Source organism: Rhea americana, unplaced genomic scaffold (assembly GCF_003343005.1).
Source record: "Rhea americana isolate MKP2758 unplaced genomic scaffold, rheAme1 scaffold_138, whole genome shotgun sequence".
NCBI lineage: Eukaryota > Metazoa > Chordata > Aves > Rheiformes > Rheidae > Rhea > Rhea americana.
In genome coordinates, this window is record NW_028185461.1 from 2,038,332 (window position 1) to 2,058,744 (window position 20,413).

The 20,413-nt window shown below is 42.1% G+C and overlaps 1 protein-coding gene across 4 annotated transcripts in view; it reads left to right on the forward strand.

Annotated features, from left to right (window-relative positions):
* The window catches only part of QTGAL (queuosine-tRNA galactosyltransferase), a 127,484-nt gene that overhangs the window by 105,821 nt on the left and 1,250 nt on the right, over nucleotides 1-20,413 (forward strand). For 3 of the 4 annotated variants that reach the window (XM_085298317.1, XM_085298319.1, XM_085298318.1), the window contains 4 exons: nucleotides 3,303-3,438; nucleotides 12,273-12,341; nucleotides 14,152-14,226; nucleotides 19,714-19,802. In XM_085298317.1, coding sequence (XP_085154443.1) covers nucleotides 3,303-3,438; nucleotides 12,273-12,341; nucleotides 14,152-14,226; nucleotides 19,714-19,794 — 361 coding nt within the window. In that variant the 3' untranslated portion in view covers nucleotides 19,795-19,802. The remainder of the gene's footprint in view (nucleotides 1-3,302; nucleotides 3,439-12,272; nucleotides 12,342-14,151; nucleotides 14,227-19,713; nucleotides 19,803-20,413) is intronic. The other variant, XM_085298316.1, reaches the window with a different exon arrangement.

Sequence of the window (20,413 nt, forward strand, 5' to 3'; positions counted from 1 at the left end):
GAATTTGACCCCATCCCGTTGACACCCTCCCTTCAGGTACTTATCCACACTGATGAGATCCCCCCCTCAGGCTTCTCTTCTCCAGGCTAAACAGGCCCAGCTCTCACAGCCACTCCTCAGAGGGCAGATGCTCCAGCCCTCTGATCATCCTCATAGCTCTACACTGGACTCTTTCCAGTAGCTCTATGTCTCTCTTGTCCTGGGGAGCCCAGAGCTGGACACAGTACTCGAGATGAGGCCTCCCCAAGGCTGAGAGGGGCAGCATCACCTCCCTCCACCTGCTGGCAACACTCTTCCTAATGCACCTCAGGATGCCATTGGCCTTCCTGGCCACAAGGGCCCATTGCTGGCTCATGGTCAACTTGTCATCCACCAGCACTCCCAGGTCCTTCTCTGCAGAGCTGCTCTCCAGCATGTCAGCCCCAGCTTGTACTGGTGGATGGCGTTATTTCTGCCTAGGTGCAGGACTCTGTACTTGCCCTTGTTGAACCTCAGGAGGTTCCTCTCTGCCCAGCTCTCCAACCTGTCCCGGTCTCTCTGAATGGCAGCACAGCCCTCAGGTGTATCAGCCCCTCCTCCCAGCTTGGTATCATCAGCAAACTTGCTGAGGAGGTCCTCAGCCCATTCATCCTGTTGAACAAGACTGGACCCAGTACTGAGCCCTGGGGGACTGCACTAGCCACAGGCTTCCAAATGGACCCTGCGTCACTGATGACGACCCTCTGAGCTCTGCCTTTCAGCCAGTTTTCAATCCACCTCACTGTCCACTTGTCTAACCCACACTTCCTGAGCTTATCTAGGAGGATTTTGTGGGAGACAGTGTGAAAAGCCTTGCTGAAATCAAGGTACACAACGTCCACTGCTCTTCCCTCATCTACCCAGCCAGTCATCCATTTATGTGTAAAGTACTAATCTTCCTTTTTAGAAGCCGGTAGAAGCTCTAAAATTCCCAGGAACATAATCCTAGAAAAATACTTGACCTTCATATTTCCTTCCTTTAGCTTTCCTTCTGGGAATGTAGTGTGCTGTAGTGAACAGGGAGAGAGGCAAGCATCAAAGGACACCAGCAGCAGCTAAAGCTTTGCAGCAGAATTGCAGTTTGTGGTTTCGTTAGAAAAGATCTGCAGTCAAATCCGAGGGTCTTTTCCATTAGTTGAAATGCTGGTGTACACTCTTCAAAACACTGCTTAAACTTTATAAGGCGTAGCTGTTCTTCTTGGGTGCCTTTATTTGTCTGTGAAGTTCTTTCCAAGTTATCACACCTCAATCAGTGATGAAGTACTAAGCAGCCATGTAAGGATCGGACTGTGCTCAAAAATCTCATGCTAAAGTGAAGTGGGCTCTCTGGAGCTGTTAATCGTGTCAAGAATCCATATGTTTCAGTGCTGTGATGGCTTAATATTTTTCAAACCGTAACTCAGGTCTATGAAGGAACAGCACAAATAACACAAATTTCCTTGCATTAAGATTTATAAAAGTTTTTTAACAGAACAGTTCCTATTCATGACTACCTTCCCACCTGTTGTTGATGGGCACTTGATCTGCATAATATCAAGGAAACTTGAAAACATTTTGATTTTTTTTCTATAAAATGACAAGCCACACTTGGAGAGGAGAAGGCCGGCACCTAGTCAGATGAGCAACTGAGGCTGGCACCACTGTGGCTGTCCCAAGGCGACCTTGCTGACTAAGGGACCCTGATTTGAAGCAGAAGAAATAACATACATATCACGTAACATTCAAAGAGTAACATAGGTATCCACTTAATATAGTCAGAAAACTGTGGAGCTTTAAGCTGAATTGTGAAGAACGTATAGTGGTAAGAAAAATAGCTGCTTCCCAAGACGTAGAAAACCATAGGCAGCTTTAGGATCTGACAAGAAAATAACTTTTTTTCCCCCCATTAATAACTTTGAACTGAATTCAGAGAATGAACAGACATTCATAAAAGCATAATCCAATCATGAGGGATTTTTTGTGATACATCTTAGAATCATCATAAGATGTATTACAGTTTATCGAATAATTGGTAACGAATGTTATGAGAGATACTGCTTTCTGCTGTGATGAAGCACATGGAAAAACCTGTCTGAAGGAATGTTTTCAGATATGACAGAAAATTGTCTCTCTCTCAGAATTTCACGCAAACTAAATTGAATTTTCAACTCAAGATACCTTGTTCGAGAGATGTAGGTTAGGGAGGTTAGTCAGTCAGTCCGTAAAGAGAGGAAATCATTTCATTGTATCTAGAAAATTGTTTATTCTTAACTATGAGAGAGGTTCCTGGTTAATGACTCTTATATGAATTTTGAACATTAAATACATATTTTTAACAGCAGGCAATGCATGTAATTTTAACAGCAGGTAATGCAAGTACTGCATTAGATGGTGGGACTAACTATTTTAAAAATATATGTTCTTGATCATGATAGGAAATGTGCACAAAAGAGGACAAATGTTGAAAGTGTCAAAGAGAATTAATTCAGCCAACTGGGATGAATGGCCCATGAACAAAATGCTTTTCTTGAAGTTGTCTTCTCTTTCCGAGCACACACTTTGAACTTGTTGATAATCCAAAGTCTTCAGCGTTCGACGATGTTGGGTGTCCCCCTGATGCTGGTTCCAAAGCCACATGGGTCATCATTTAGTATTAGTGTAACAGTTTTTTACCTCCGTGGCTTGCTTAACCTGTGCTGTGAAACCTATTTCAAATGTGAAGATATAAAGGTATAATTGGACACAGACCAGAAAGAGCCAACTTGCTCTTTTTTAAAGCACATTTCAAGTCATTTTATCAAGCATACAGCTTTTTTTTTCACAAAATAATAATAATTTTTCCAGCTCCTGAATAATACTTTGAAGACTTCAAAATTAAAGTAGTCTTTAATTTTGTTCCACGTATATGCATGTGCAGGCACAAGTGTTGAGTCGTGTATAGGTGCTGGCTGTTTCAGTGTTGTATAACTTTGGAGTTTAGTGACTTGCTGCAGACATGAGCTGGACACCATGATGTAAACTGCCTTTCATTCCAGCATTGGACCGTATGCTTGGGGAGGTCAGAGTACTTGGGTTTAGGAGCTAGCTTGCCAGGATGTACCACGAGGCAACCGAGCAGGTCGCGTGCTGGCTGCAGATAGGTGTGAAGAGAGTCTTTAGTGGGCAGCTGGAATCATCAGTGTTGAACATATTGATGTGATTTTTCTGTAAAGTTTCTTGAAAATAACAGTTCAACTACAACTTTGAATCTATCCAACGGTTTTTGTTTGAGGGGGTCAAACTCCATCGTGTTTGTAATTGTCCAGGGGAACCATCTGGAACCACCGGGTCAGCTTTCTTCAAGACCAAGTCCTCAGCTACTGGACATCGTTCACCATCTGGAACGCTGGCAAACAGGGCAAGAAGCTCTACAGAAGCTTGTCGCCAGCTAATCAAAAAAAGGTGAGCTATTAAGAGTGGATAAAGTTGATACAGAAGTGCTTTTTCTCCCCTCTGCCTCATTGCTTCTTGTTGCATGGCATAGTCAAGTTCTTGTATGATATGGTATGCCCACAGAGGTGTTAGATGAAGGTAAATCTAAATTGGGAATATTCTGAATATTTTGCCTAATGATTTCCTTTGTTTTTTATACTAAGCTGCCTTCTCTATGAATGAGTCACACGTATGCAGTATTTGCCCGAATCCTAAGAGGATACTGGAGGGTCCTTCTAGGATGCCCAGCAGCCTGGTCCTTAGGCTGAGGAGTTGCATTATAAATCCCCATTGAAAAGCTTGAGCCTTTTTTTAAAAAAGGGGGGAGGRGAGGTGAAGGGGGAAGAGGCAAGGAGAGATTATTGTACATAGATATCGAATTCAATGTACAATTAATTTATTTGAAAACGTGGAAGTTAGGTTTGGCAAAGACAGCTTTTTCTCAAGAGAGGTTTGTCTGAGAGTTTAAATAACCTGATGTTTATAGCGTATTCTTTCGTGTAATAACTTTTTGTTAGATAAAGGCTTTAGGGCTAATTTCAGATGGCTGTTTCTTATAAACAGTCACGTAACATTCGTTTTATTACCGAGTGKTTTTTCTCTTCAGAAGAAGTATGGGTGGGAAGACAGAATGACAAATACACATATACATGAACCTAATTAACGTAGYGGCCCTCAGACCACACGCGTGTACAAAGAAGTGAAGCGTGTAAACTGATAGCGGAGACCACTGAACAGAAACGGCGGCCGCTCACGCGGGAAGCGAGCGACACCAGAACCGCTGCTCGCCGCTGCGGTGCTGCGCAAGAGGGAGGGCGGTGTGCCTCCGGTGAGCACCCACACTCACGGCAGGCAGAGCGGGCCGTCGCGCGTGCCGAGGGGCGTTCTCTGGAAACGTTCTTTTCCGTCAGTGTTTTGCAGAAATCTTTGTGAAGTCCCATAAGTTGCCAGTGTCCAGTGCGCTCTGCTGTCTGTGCAGCTGTGAGGGGTAGGAGACTKGTTGCCAGCGGAAGGGCTGCAGGCTGTCTGCTACCACTCTGTAGGGGTCTCCACAGCCAACACAATAATCTGACAGTGCCACTGCAGAGAGGATAAAAAGGGCAAGAGAAAAAATAATAGTGGCTTTTATGCTATTTTGTGACTGAAGAACTCCAGTTTACCTCTGCTTCAGTAAGGAACAACCTTAATTCCCAGCTTCACCGACTGTGCGGTTCCAATTAACTGGGATCTCGACGTTCTTTCCAGCTGACCTCTGCATAACGTTTGCTTTGGCAGTGTTGCAGGCTGTGATATTATTTTGCTTCTGTCAAGGTTATAATTATATGTATTCCAGCATCCTTTAGATTGATATTGAAATATTGCATTGAACATTAACCCATTAAATCCTGAATACTGTACCAGGGGCATTGAGCAAGTGTATGTGACAAAGATAGTTGTGTCTGCCAAATATCTGCTCTGGCATGGTTCCTTTTGCCAGTGCTGTGTAGAAAGCAATTGCTAAAATGCAGCTGCAGCATGGTTCTTGGTGTCTTACGTACCGTAACGCACCTTCATCCATTTAAAAGTTTAGCATCTTAGCCAAAGTATTCAGAGGCTTTCTCAATAACCAGCAATCATCAACAGCTTTGGAAAGTGACTTCTGTCATGCTAAGAGAGATTAGAGGCCGAACTTTTTTAGATAGCTAATTTCAGAAGAAATTAGGGTTGTTTGTAGATGTTGAGAAGTTTTGTCTAGTTCAGCAGTTTAGGATTGCCATCATACCTTCCTGGCCCTTCTGAAAGCACAATCYCTAAGTGCAAAGCCTGAGTGACTTCGGGATGTCTGCTATCAAGGCAGCGGCCAAAGGCTGTTGAAATAATTAAAACATCTCAAGTCTTCAAAGTGCTAATCAAAGGATTATGTTGCAGGCGTTTGAGGAAATCAATTCATGGAATTTGCAGTAGGTTGTTATGGCAGGTTTTTCTTTTTTCTTTCCTCTAAAACAGGCTAGTTAAACTCAGCGTTACACCTTTCCTTAAAAATCCTTCAGGTATTCTGTGACTATTTTCAGCTCTTGCCAAGGACATAAATCCCATATGAGCAAAGGTTGTAAATAGTTGTTGCCTCATGTTTTCCAGCCCTGAAGAACAATAAAATACTATTCCTGCCTCATCCTTAAAAGACTATCTTGACCAAATTATCTATTATAAGACTATCTTAACCTTCAGATATTTTGCTGATTACCAGAATGCTGGAGAATGGGTGGTGTTTTAAATCTACAAATAATCTTGTGCTGCCAGTGGAGGCCCTGGGGTATGAATGCATCAGTTCTGTAATAGCTTTAAAAAAATACCTTTAAAGTAGCTTTAAAATAACTTTACAAAATAATTCCACCAGCGTCTTCAGACCAAATGCATTGTATTGTGCTGATACAATTACCATTTTGTTCTCCGAAGACCCAGCAGCATTAAACARTGTGGTCTTAAAAAGTTTAATACACTTTTAAATGCAAGTAGGATTGTTAAAAGAAGCTGTATGACTTAAAAGCCTAAATTTCGTTTCAGTCCACTTGATATTTTAAGTTGGTTTAGACTCTTGAAAAATGTCACCTTTGCTCTGCGTCAGTGCTGCTGCCTCCTCTTGATGAGCTTTGGGCTCTGCTGGGAAGTCAGGAGCCTGGTTTCTGCCGCAGAGTGGAGTTGCTGAATTGACACTGGGTAACCTGGAGACAGTATGGGGGACACACTCCCCAAACACAGAATAAAACCTGTAAAAAATGAAAATGATACATACGAACTTGTATTATTTGGAATTATGGAGAAACCTAAGCTCTACTAAACTTTCTACAGGAGAATTAATTAGTTTGAACTGCCAAGCTTAGAGAACGTAAGAGAATATCTCGTTCAAAAATGCATGTTTCTGGTATTTTTACATACCTGACAAATAGAGCAGTTACATTTCTTATACTGACTAGGCTGTTGCAGGATATTTCAAAAATATAAATAAGTTACATGCTTAAAAACATGGTTTCTTAGAAAACAAATTTTGGCAGTTCCAGGAAGCAGCAGTCTTTGTTCACATTCACTAACAAATTATTATTTTAGTATGTTTGGAAAACAGTCTGAATTTGAATTATGGCTGTATTAAAAGAGAAAAGGACACCTAAGTAATGTGCTCTCTCTTCCCACAGACATCTGCATGGTGAAGAAAAAAAATAACGCTTTGTCTCCCGAGAATTCAGGCAAAACTCCAAGGCTCAGTATTTTTGCTAAACAGGGAAAAAATTATTCAACTACTATATATTTTTTCTTTTATGAATTAATTACCACAGGATCTCAGTATTCTTAGGGAAATTCTCTTTCCTGGCTGTCCACTTCTTGATTCACATAGTTGACAGTGGTTCAGTATTAGCATTTCTGCAAGAGTGAAGCCAGACAGACCTTGTTTTGTTTAAAACACATCCGTCTTGTCTATAATTTGCAGCTGAAGATGGAAACCAAATGTTTTTGGGATGCTGCATATGCCTAGAGGGTTTCTGAGCTGTCTTGTCTGCTCTTTTATTCTGCATCAAACTTTAGCTAAAAGGAGAACTTCAGCATTAATGTTCCAGTGTCATTTCCGAGAGCTGAAAATAGTGCTCGAGTAGCTTAACAGAAAAGGAGGGGAAAAGGACAAAATAAGCATCAGCCACGTAATTAGTGGCATGGAAACAGTGCTGGTACACATCCAGCCCAGGAGGTTTCTGTATGCCCCCCCTATACACCAGGGGCAAATTTACAAGCTGCAAGGAAGTGTTTTGTACCTCCCTTTTTCCTAGCTCATTAACCATTTACAAGCATCAATATTGTCTCCTATTCATTCCTCTTCACCTTTTTTCTCCTTTATCCAGAGCTGCATCACTAAAGCATGGACTTCATCTGTGATCCTTCAGCTGGCTCGCAAGAGCAAGAAATGTTTCATTTTTGTAGCATTTTAAATACTCTTAAAATATATGACAGGCAAYAATATGTGGGGACAAGCAAAAGCAGAGAAACCGAAAGAAAGAGAAGAMTATTACAGCCGCCTTTCCGTGGAGAAAAAGATAGGACGCAGGTGCAGAGGCAACGTAGGAGAGAGCTCAGAGAACAGAAAGAGGGAGATGGAAGTTCAAAGCTTCAGTTAAAATTCCGGTGTAAAGCATCCTAAAGTAAAGCCTCTTTGTTTTGCCAGTTTTCATTTTGAACTGTAGAAAATACTTAAGTACAGCAGCGAAATCTCTCCGGAGCTGCAAGAGGCACTTTTTGGATCCTCTCTTCTGTCAGCACTAATTGTGAGGCGTGCATGCTTGAAAAATTCTTGGTGTAACTGATTTAGTTGTCTGTCCTAGAGAAATGAGTGTGTTGCAGGTAGTTCCCACGCTGCTTTGCATAAAGGCAGTCGCATGTTGTGTTTAATAAGGGAATTTTGTATATGCAGTATTCTGAGGCTATTTTTGTGTGCTGCCTATATGGGATTCTGGCATTAAGATTTTCTTGAGCACCGTTACAGGTACATGTCAAGGAGGAAGCTCACGCTGCCTTTAGTGGGGTAGAGCATTAAAACAGCTCCGTGAAATGCATGCTTGCAATTTAGAGATACCTGGAGCCACTGTGGTGGCTGTAGTGCCGCTCAGGAGGAAGGAGAGCAGCACGCTGATGCCGAAGGGCTCTCAGCTCCTGCCGGAGAGCGGGTTTGCGTATTGGTTTTGTCGCTGCGCTTGCAGCGTGCCAGAAGGCGTTTGTGCCCCTGCTTGTGCTTTGCGCTCTCTGGCGTTAACCCGTAGCTATCTGAACTTGCATTATAACGCTTTTAATTGCTTGCTTTCAACAGGAAAGGCTAAAATTGATTTAACTTTTGCAGAGGTGTGTTTAACGTACTTTCCAGGCTTTAAACCAGTTCGAACGAAAGAATTGTGAAAGACTGCATGAGCATAAGCATAAAATCTCCATTCAGCATGCTATTGTAGGGAAGATCCTCTTATATAGGATTTTGTGGAGTTGGCCAGCTTGGAGATCATTTTATGTAATCAGGAAGGAGAGGAGACAGTGTGCAAGTTGTCTTGTATCGAAAGGGTTTTTCTTTTTTTCCTTTTTTCTCTTTTTCTTCTCACGTGCTCTGCGAAGGTGTTTACTCTCTGCGCTGCAGAACTTGCCGCTCGTGTCCTCCCCCCTGGGGCGAAGAGGGGACGTCCCCGCCATCCACTGCCACTGGGCCTCCCCGCATCTCCTAGGTGGTCATTAAAGCGCATTGCTGGTGAAAGTAAGATGAGCAAATAAGGTACCGGGAAGCTTGTTCACCAGAAGCAGATGTTTTTAGGCTGCTGAAATCTCCCAGTTCTCCYGCTGGAAAAACTGAGCGGAAGGGAGGTGCAGCCAGGCAGCAAGCCCATCAAGTGCGACACAAACTGTTAGTTTTCATATAATAACTAAGTAACTGCAGCTGCGCTCCAGGCTGACTCTCGGTTGTTCCTTCGGTTGTACATTTATTTGGGGTAGGGTGAATCTCCTGCCCATTAACCTCCTCTTAACACGTGGAGGTCTGATGTGCCAAATCTGAGAGTGCCGGAGAAGTGCTTTTATCTGCCCCCAAAGCATCTTCCCCACCAGAGTTTTCTTCTCTTYTTGAGTAAATATCTTATCTCTTGAGCTGTATAAGCTTTCTCTTATGAGGGAGGGAACTATTTCTTCTTTTCCCCRTTTACTCCTTACACTGTTGCTTATGTATGTTGCAGTCCATCTTTGTAACAGTTGCATGTACTAACTGTATAGCTTGTATAGAGCCGATATCTAGCCGTCTCTTCCAATTGTTAGCTGAGATAAATATCAGTCTTTTTTTGAGGGGAGGGATTGTACAGGTTTTCATACAAGTGAGGTTCAAAACAAAAATATTTAGTCATTTATATATTTCCTTAAAACTGAAGCATGATCTGTGGCCTCAAGCTACAGTGATGTTATATTGTTAATTGCTGTGTGAGGCAGCAGAAAGCAAAATAGTAAGATTTATAATGTATTTTGCATAGCATTCAATATGTTTTCTGGGTAAAGAAAAAGCTTGAGAATCCCATATAGATTTATAGCACATAAGCTRCTTCCTAGGAGACACTAGTTTATGTGTGGCTAGATGGTCTTCAGAAAAGATTCAAAATAGGAGCCCATTAATGCAGGAAAATAAATAGATAACTCTGGGTTAAGCCTAATATTTTAAAGTAAATAGCTCATTTAAGCTTGATGCCTTGAATTCTCCTGACCGGATAAACAACTGTGTGCAAGCCCTGTACTTAGTCTCCAGACACACATTTCCTTTAATTGGAAAATAAATAGTGTGTGGCAGAAAAATAGTTGACTTATGTTTTGGCCACCCACATGGTGCATAGTCTGGCAGCAAAATCACCCATTCGAGTCCGACCTGTTCTGTGACATTGTAGATATCAGATTTAAGCTGGCTGAGTCTGTTGAAGATTATACATGCAAATACCTGAGCAGTAACTCAAAAACTGGTCAAGAGTCAGATCCACCTCCCAAGAGGATTTTGTCATGGACTTACCAGTTGATCTTGAGGCGTTTTTGCACACTGCTGCTGCTCCCAGCAGCTTCATGGGCTGGTTAATTTGAGGTCGGGCGGTTTGTATGTCAAAGACGCTAGGTGTAATTTCCTACGCATAATGGCATGAGTTATGGTGTAGGACACGAGAAGGTAACATGATTACTGCTAACCCAACGCTGYGGGACTGCTACTGGGGCCTCCAACACCATTCGCATTGAGAAGAAATCCATAATCAAGGTCTGATGTCAGCTTAATTACAACATGCTGAAGTTGAAGGTGAACAGAGTGTGATGGTTTCCAGCATGGACCAGCATGGTCCAGCTGGACCACCCATTCCTAGCATTGAAGTGTAGCTGGAATTTCCCTTCACCTTATGTGAAAAGTTAAAAAAAAAAACAAAACAAAACAGAAAACTACTCCGGGTATGAGCAGCTGAAAAAATAGCATGAATTACTGGAAGAAAAGTCAATGTTTTGGACTTTTTTATTGCCCAGACTCTTTTCTGTTGCCAGTAAAGAGCTACTTTTAGAGCTGCTGAATTTTGTTTTATACTTATCCCAGCTTCTAGGACAGTGAGACGTTAGTGGCCGAGCTGAAGTCTTGCAGGACATYGGCAAATTTTAAAGGTGGTTAACACAGAATGAGAAGTATAACTAAAGCAGCTAAGCAGCGTGTCCTTCCACAGCAGCTTTCGCTTGCTGGCCTTCATATATATATGTATATGTATGTGTATATATATATATGTATCATATATATGTATGTATGTATATGAACATATATGTGTGCATAAAGACATAGAAGTAAGATGAGTATAGGAAATTCTGAACTGTAGTCTGATGTGCTCAGTGCTTGCTCCAGTGGAAATGGAGAATGCTTCGCTGGCTAGTGGGAACATCTCCAAAGTATTTTTGATCTAGAGATGTCTTTTATATTGCAAGGGAATGAAGCTCAGTCTGGCCATTGCCTGAAACCACAGGGAACTTGGTTCTGCTGTCTTCGGCTTTGGGCTGTGAAGATGGCACCGTGTTTGAGAACAAAGTACCAAAAAAGAACTCACAAGTTCTCCGGTGAGACACCAGCCTGCTCGTGTCATTGGCCTCCTCGGCTCGGAGTGAGGTCACTTTAGGTAAAAGAAAATCATCGTCTTAATCAAAGGAGGGAAAAGTGAGAGCGATGTTTGTACATCCAGAAAATAAGCCAGGCTTTTGCAGCCTTATGTAAYTTAAGAAATTAATAAACAGCTGTCTGGCTTTTCAGATTTTCTCAATATTAAGTGTTTTAATCAATTTTTAATGCAATAATTGAAAGAGAGGAAAGCTGCTTTCCAGCCTTCCCCAGAATGATTGATTTCTGCCAGACTTTAACTACCTTAACTGTTCTGCTTCAGTGCAAGAGTTCTGTGGGGATAACACGAATAGAGCGAATGGAAATCAGGGGAAAACATACCTAAATTTATTTTTAAAGGTCTTCTGAAATGTTAGTGGCAACCTAATGGTTCAAAAATAAAGCCACCATATATTTTGGATTGCAGTCATATTTATGAGGAATGCAAATAAACATCTCAGATATTTGGCAGCTGGGGCTTTAAGTAAAGCTTGCATATCTACAATAAGAATAAGCAAAAAAAAATGTGTTTAAACATCACATCTGCTGAGCTTTTCAGTTAAACTCCAAAAGTGTGCATGCCATTATGGATGTTTACAAATATGTAGCGCGCATTCACATTTATTGAWTTCTGCTGCTCCAGAGGTGAAAATGGGAATTCCCAAATTTGGTGTGATGAGATCTAGGTGTGAGGCTGGTGTTACTGGAGCGTCTTTAGCAATGTTGCAGTATTGCTGTACTGAGGTGTTTGCTGGTATATGATATGCTCGGGGTGGGCAGAAAGAGGAGGGTTTGTATCACCAGATCTTGGATATGAAACCGAACAGTCACAGTCACGTGGCTGGTCTTCACAGGCTGTTTTTAATGTACCCATCATCTCACTGAGGATGAAGTCAAAGGTCTCATAGGTGTCTTCTCTTCCACCATCAGTAACCTTAGATCACYGTAGTATGCTCATGGCCAACTACAGAAATTGCGCATCTCATTAAGATTTACACAGAAAGGATTTAATGTGTTTTTAAGCTCCATAGGGGGACCCAGTTGCGTTGCCCTGGTTCTGTGTTCATGCCTGTAAGATTATTTACAGAAATACAATGCAGGTGGAGGATCTGCTGGTAGCAAGGAATGGTACAGAAGTGTTCTGCTTTTGTTTTGCCAGGTAACTGCATTTTGTGATGTTGATGAAAAGAAAATAATGAAAGGATTTTACACTTACGAAGAATCTGAGGTTAGTTTTAACTACTGCTGCGTTTGTTACTGTGATCTGAAACTGTTGTAGGATGCTCGAACCTCCTCAGACAGCCAACAAAAGAAAATACCACCGATTTTAAATACTGTATAGCAACTAATGCCAGTAAGGAGGCCATGTCAGGAGATCAGATAGCTGGGGACTTGGACTGGAACATGAACCGCTGAGCCAGAGTTTGTCCCAGCGCGGCTCAAGGTGGTGAGACCACCAGCTCAGCTGGGTAGCAAGAGAAAAGCTCGTCTTGAGTACTGCTCCTTYAGCATGAAGTGTTGTTCTTTAGGAACAAAGAGAGATTCTCCTCTTCCATGGATGTGTCTTTAACCCCAGGATAAAGAACATTGTGGTTAGAGAAGGGCTTACAGAACCAAAAATGTTGCCCTAATGAAGAAAAAATAGAAGGAAGAAGGGGGAGTTTTGTGATGTGGTATTTTCAAAGCCAGTAAATTGTACTAATAAAAAGCACATCGGCAGCAAACCTTTCTGAAAGAGAGGTCGCTTCCAGGTCTAAGCAGAAAGGCAAGAGCACATCTTACTGACTGGAGTCAGTCTAGAAAGACAAAAAATGTATATTCTGAAAGGATTCTGCTGATGGGGTCAAACTTGGCCTTCACTGACAGTTTGTCTTTTAAGTGGAAGTAGAATTTGGCTCATGTTGCACTAAAAGTTACATGTCTGGTTAAAAGAAAGCAAGTGTCAGCGATTAACTGTAACCTATCTGTATAYTTATAATCGCACTGTATCTGAGTAAGACTTTAATTGATAGGTTCCTCTGGAGCCTAAAAATTGTAGGCAGCAGCATTTCATTCCCTGAAGAATGAAAGCTGATATTTAGGTGGCAATAAACAAACCATAGAGGCCAAAAGAAAAGAAAGAGGGGAGGAAAAAAACCCCAGCTTTTTGCAGTATGAATTTCATGGGAGCAATTAGCTCAGGATGTGGAGTAGAGTTTCATCCAGCTTCAGTCCCTTCGAAGCCGGTGCAAAGCCAGTCCTCGGCCTGCCCAGGCTTTGGGGCAGTGCTGSAGGGTGCAGCTTGCCTGGAGGGCTCGTGGCAGTGCTGCTGCAGCCTCCTTTGCGCTGGCACTGCCATCTCATGGCTAAAGGATGCCCTGATTGAGTTAGCTGAGCTGGCAGAAAAGTAGCCCTCAAAATAACAAGTTTTCCACCAAGTTAGCTTGTGAATCCAATTACCCGGAGGTTGCATGGTCCTCATATCTGCCCGCAGGAGGGCTGCACGGGGTATGCAGGCAGAGGAGCAGCCCCTGCTCAGATGCAGCTTGCGGTTAGACTGGGGCACTTGCAAAATTGGGTCCTCTCCTGGGAAGCTAGTGAGTTGCTCTCTGCTGCATGAAAGCACTTGGAAGTTGAGAATTTTTAGCTGGCACCTTGAGGACTTGCTACCTACCACCGCTGCGGTGGTGTTACCAGCGTAATTGGTACAGGACAGCTTAACCTTGCAATCGGATCAGGGAAAAGGGGGAGTTGCTTGGGGAGAGGGCTAGAAGCTGGGGACAGGATGAAGCAGGGCAGGAGAGGAGTGAATGCTCCTCCCGTGTGGTACAGTGTGCAACTTCATCCAGAGAAACACCACTGCGTTGAAAGCTTACGGTAAGAAACTAACTGGCTGTTGAAAAGATGGGGAAAATTATTAGTATTTGAACAGAGGAGCTATTTAATATGAGATCTTAAAATCAGGGTTTTCCCACTTTATGTTTAATAGCTCCTTGAAGAAAGCTCACAAGTAACCCTGTATGCCCCTTTTAACCAAATTTCACTCTTATTTCCTGCAGGAGAGGCCCAAACCAAAAATTCCTATATGTCACTTCCGAGAGGCAACTCCACCTTTCATTATCTGCGTGAAGCTGGTGAGTACAGAGTTAGCGAGACATGCAAAATCAGTATTTGCTCCATGTGAATTTGTATTTACTGTAAATAGCTTTTCGCAGAAGCTTTTAATATGGAATGGCCTTCCTATCAAATTGATTGTTCAGAATATTTGAGAGATTTAAAACCGTATTAAGAAATATAAGTGACATTAAGAATAGCAAAAGCTATAGCTTTTGGAGTTTGGATATGTTTTACCTTCTCATCCAGCAACATTATATGTACAAATGAGGCTATACTTTGCCATATGTAGGGCTGGAATATTTTAGGAACATAAAAGGCTTCATTTTTTTAAACCAGACATTTTGCAGCTCTTCCGTCTTTGCCCGACTGCAGTGATTCTCATTTGACCAGGTTGAATTGACTTAGTGACGTAATGCAAAGGTGATAACCAGCAGCTGTTATATTTGAAATAAAAAAGTGCAATGGAGCTAGATGAAACACAAGCTTTAAAGCACATAGCAAACACATAAACACTAAGTCTCTAAAAGTAACCAAAATCTGTAGCTGCGTGTATGTTCTAAAGCTGCTTTAAATCTGTTCCAAGATTGATTGGCTGAATCTCATCTCACACAGTCCCTTCTTAAAACTTCGCACTCCCAACTTTACGATCARCTCTGAGATTGTAACTTAGAGCTGTGAAGCCAGTCTGAAAGTACCGTAGGGCATTACCACATAGTGTTGTTCAATAAACTGTTGGATAAGCTTGGAATATTACAACTAATTTAATTTTTCATACTCCATGTAATGGTGGGTGGAAGTCCCTCGACAAAACAGCTGTGCAACCTGTTATAAAAGCACATGAAATTTCTGAAGCCCTTACAGTGAGACTATTACGCAGCATCTCATCTGAAAACCTGTGATTTCAGGTTTTTCCATGGAGTGTATTCCACTTGCTGATCACATAACACAGCAGACCATATCTTTTAAGGAAAAGGCTCTAGTTTTTGGATACACAGTATGACCTACTTGAATTAGTTGCAGACTTTGTGAAATTGCTTCTAAAACCTGTCTGTGAAGCAGCTCGCTTTTTAGGAGAACTCAAGACCGCCAGTAGCCGTTTGTGTCATGCCACATCTCTCGAAGCTGTAGGCAGGTGATGCCTTTGCCTTCTCACTTTGTGATTCAATTAATTCAATTGTATAGTTGGCTGCTGTTAAAAGTTGTTGCTCTAAGAATTGATAGCAAAAATAGCCTAGTGCAGTAAGAAAAAAAACAATGCCCTTGGCTTTCCAGCACTATTACAGAGTGGGAAAGCAAAATAGTGGCTGGATGGACAAAGACGATACTGAGAACAAACTTGTGTAATATCCCAGTCCATTTTGGAGCTTGCCTTTCTGCAGATTTTAAATATATTTAATAACATGAATCTCACAAGATAACTCGTGCAATTATTTTAATGTTACGGACACAGAGGATGATGTTGTTGGAAGGACAAAGAAATCTATAACGAAACAAAGAATGGAATCAAATTGTTGTTAGTTATGCCTGAAGACCCTCTTACCAACCCTTAATCATGGAAAAAATAAGAAAGAACTAGAAACACAGATACTGTATCTGTACGAAAATGTAGGAAGCGTTTAAAACCCAGTAGAGAGCGAGAAGGGATCAGATCTGCTGAATCTGTCTCCAGAACTGGTCTGCCGGACCCTTTTTCTTCCCTATCACTACATTTTTGCAGCTGATCGTCAGGGAGAGCTTTTTGCAACCTCTTTGAGCCACGGCCACCCTCGCTGTGTTTTATTACTGTTTGTTAGAAGCCTTGGTGGAGGCTGTCAGAAGCTGTGAAATCCATTTCTTTTTACTTGCAGGGTGGTGGCTGGACTGAAATAGCCACGCTTCTCACTAGCAATTTTGTCGTGGAAAGCGGTCTTCTACCAAAACAAAACAAACTCGTCTAAGTGTCTGTGGTTTGAAATGTTCAGGTATCCTGTCTGCAGCGGATCTCTAACTTTAGGCCTGGCTGCTAAAGGAAATGGTTTCTAAATGGGCTGAGAAGAGCAGAGAGTTGAACTTGCAGTCATCTGTGCTGATGCTGTGCAGGCCAAGTGTAACGCCGGGGTTAGGCTTGGCTGTGTTTATAGACTGTTTGGCTTTGCCTTGCTTTCTGTGCAGGCCACATCGGAAAGAAGAGCTGAATAGCAAAACTTCCCAGCTTTTATTTAATCACCTTTCCCCTCCCAACACACTTTGTAAGTAGGAGCATAAGAAAAGGTAGGATAAGAGGATAAATATATTTTTTTTATTTAATTCAGTTGTAATATCTGTATGATGTCCTCTTTTGTGATAGCTCTTTCCTTGTCTGTGATTCTGTTCACCTAGATTTATCAAATGAAACCGCAAAAAAAATGTTGCTGTTATGAGTCCAAGTCCATGTTACTGCATCTGAGACAGGAAATTCCTCTGGGGGCAGAAAAAAAATGGACATTATCCTTGTGCATGCCATGTGCAGGTGGAGAAAAAAATTCCTATGTTTGAGAGGCTACAAGTGACTTGCCTTTTCAAACTATTAAGGGCAAGTTATTTTTACCGATTTTACCCAAGTCGCTGTTTCCAGTCATGGAGCCACAAGCAAAGAGAAAGGAAACCCTAAGTGTCAGGACAGCGTTTCTTGTGCAGTTAGTTACCAGTGCAACAAATACGACCCTGCTGAATGTGCCCCCTTTGATCTGGTTACATGTTATGTGAAGTTGTGGTGAGGCAGAATTAGCTGCAGAGCTGCTTAGCTAATTTCTTAAACAAAAGTCATTAGCAAGTTCCTAAACACCCTGGACAGCCAAATCCAACGTCATTATACTAATATAACTTCAACGACATCATTCATTGGTCTGATATGCATTTTAAGCTTCTTTCTTAAGCATAGCTAATCTTCAAAAATACAGATTAAAAACTGCATGCATTTATTAAAGGGGTTGTTTGCAAGCTTTTCCCCATGCATTGTCTTCTTTTCTGGCTTTGGAATTACTTTGTCACCGTATTAAAAAAAAAGTTAAAAAAAAAAAAAAAAGAAAGAAAAGTTATCCTATTTGGTCTTTGCTCAGCTTTTATGTTTTTTTTTTTTTTTTTTTTTTTTTTTAAAAAAAAGGGCCATAGCTGAACTTCTGCTGTGAGGAAGGCGCATGAGTGCGCGCGTGTGCATGTGTTACAGATTTTACTGAGAGACTAAAATCGTGGCTTTAGCTTATTGAAACTGTCTTGCAGCCTACAGGCTCACGTCATCTAAGGGGGCTGCAGTGTGCATTTTCCTCTCGTTTTATTGAGGCAAAAGCAAACGACTTTTACTTACTTAGAAATCACTTCTTGTGCCCTGTCTTGGCACAGATTGCAAGCGCTTGAAATGAAAGGGATTTTCTACTTTCTGTCTCAGTAATTAAACTGGTTTGATTGTACAAAGGTCAGTAAATCTACTGTTAGCCCACTTGTTGTAAAGTGCTGCCTTGTTCTGTCACCTCGCTCGTCTGTTCTGGGAATGAAAGATTTGTTTTTAACTAGCCAGCGTAATTCAGCCTCTGGGCTCTCTGTTTGTTTTGGTTTGGTTCTTAACCCCTCTTTAGAGCTACGCGCTCAGTAGTGGCGATGCGCTCGGCCTGTACGGCGGAGCAGACTGCCCTGCCGAGGTGAGCGGCAAGTTTTGTGGATGGAGCAATGAGTTTGTGATCTTAACCGAATTGCAAAATCAGGACCCACTTCTTCAAAGTACTAAATACTGTCAAGTATCCTTGAATTCAAGAAGTCTTTTAAAAAAAAAAAAAACCCACAGCATCTTTCACAATCGGCGGCCTGATCACTCAGATAAGCGGGGGCTTTGCTTATCTTTGGTAATCAGTTATTACATTTGAGTGCCATGGGAGCTTTCCTGCCCTTTTCCAAATTATTCGTTGGTTATTACTGTATTGGCCTCAGGATCAGTAAATATCAGAGCTCAAATACTAATCCTAGGCCTCATAGTGATGCTTTTTGTTGGCGTTCTGGATCTGGCTGTTGTCATGGGGTTTGTTTGTTTGTTTTTTGGGGAGTTTTTTGGCCTTGCCAGTGAAGATGGAAGAACATAGGTGAGAGTGGCACAGGAGAAAGGGATTAGCCTGTGGTCTCGAGGCAATGGCTGCGTTCAACAGTTCCTTTCACATATAAATTCAAGCAGGAGAAAAAAGAGGCAGCTTGGGGGGGGGGAGGCGGTGACAGGCTGGTTTGTTCTGCAATTTGAGTAACTTGTTTTCTGAGAGCCACTGCTTCGTGAGCAGAGAGTAATGAAGCTGCGTTTCCCCCCATGCAGTGGAGATCCGGATCGTGGKTCTGATCCTGCTGCTGCTTGGGTATTTTTTTATGCATCCAAACACAGCACAGGACAAGTAYTGAGGTGGCCTTGTTCTCTGCCAGGAAACACCGAAATACTGCGAGCACAGTTACAAGCAGTTCAGGTTATGGGATGAGCGGGATGCGCACAGTCCTCCGTGTGAGACACGAACCTGAGTTTGTGCACTGTGGTTTATTAAAGATCCCATAGAACTTTCTTAATCCAGTTATTCCAGCCAAAATGTAACACTCCACCTTCTTTAATTCCACAGCTTTCGTGTGGCTCTGTTTTTGCCACTTCTTGTCCCAAATATTTACAGGACTGTTGTGCATTGCTAGAACTTCAATGCAGCTGCCCAGTTCCAACCAAAAGAGCACTTGGGCATCTTTTTCTTTCACTCATCTCTTCTAGCATTGCGAGGGTTAATTGAAGATCAGTAGAATTAAAGAGTCSAGGCAGAACAAAGTAGAAATGCTCCGAAATGCTGAAGTTGGCATGTTTTCTTAATGACATCACGGGTGTGTCACTGCCTTCAAAGATTGCTCGTGGCRCGGACCTGCCACGTTCCCGTCACGACAACGTAAATAAGGCTGGAAAGGAAACGCCTTTAATGTGGCATGATACGCCGGTGGCTTGATGAAGGGTCTGTTTCCTCAGCCAAGCTGATCGTTGCGCAGAATCCACAGAAATTGCTGTTTTCCTAAAAACCCAGGTGTGCGCTTGAGAAAACGACCCACCCCGCTGCTGCGTACTGGCGTATTTGCAGCGCTGCTCTCGGGAGGCGGCTGCAGCACCGCCRCAGGCGGCCTTCAGTCCAAAAGCCTGAAAAGGAGCCGCAGTCCAGGGCCAGCAGAGCAGTTTTACCAGCATGATGAGCGGCCAGACACTGAGAAAACAAGACTTAGGAGCTCAGAAAAATAAATTATGGTGCGATTTTCAGAGTTTTCTGAACTAATTTGAAATGAACTCACTAAACGTTTTAATTTGAAAAGWAGTTTCTCAAAATACACTTGAATTTTGGATGTGAAATATTGCTGAGCTTTCTTTTATTTACATTTAGCTCTGCAAATAGGACTTTTTTTGTGAAGAGGCAAATTAGTGGAACCTGCTAATGACCTGAAAGGAGTTTGTCTGCTTGATCTAATGCTCTTCTCTCTCCAATACCCCCCCATAGGATTTGACAGGTGGAGCATTTGAAGAAAACTTAAAAACTCTGAACTTGAAGGAAGGGCTGGATTATTACCACTTCAGCTAGAAACTGAGGTAGYGCAATGACCATGAAGCTACATGTTACCGTGTGTGTGTGTCTGTGTCTGTGTCTGTGTTGGATGACCAAAGTATTCAGAGGTTTGGACATCTTTTAGTAATTTGTGCTTCACTAAATTAATCTTTGTTCTGATTAACCCCTTTCTAAAAGGGAGGGCTTGTTACACCACTGCTAATGATATTTGCCCTCAGTAATATTACSTGACTCGTTTACTAAATTCAACTCAGTTTGTTTGTTAGGTTGTATTTCTGATTTACATAACTACCAAATATAGTCCTTCAGATCCAAGAGGCCTGTTTCCACCAGGAAGCATTAAAAACACATCAAGCAAGGCCTGAAGCCAGTGGAAGTGTAAAGAGATGTGACCCAAGTGCTATTTTTCCCTTTATGTGCATAATTTTACACTGATCTACACTGAATTTCATCTCCCAGGCCAGGCTGCAAGACAAGAAAGGTTGAATAATGTAAGTTAGTTAAGTGTATAGTCTCTTGAAAAGAAAAAAGAATCTCAGCAGTAGGACAGGTTATAGTTTTGGAAATGAACATCTACATTAGAAGGCTGTAGGTGACCCTGCTTGAGCAGGTGGGTTGGACTAGATGATCTCCA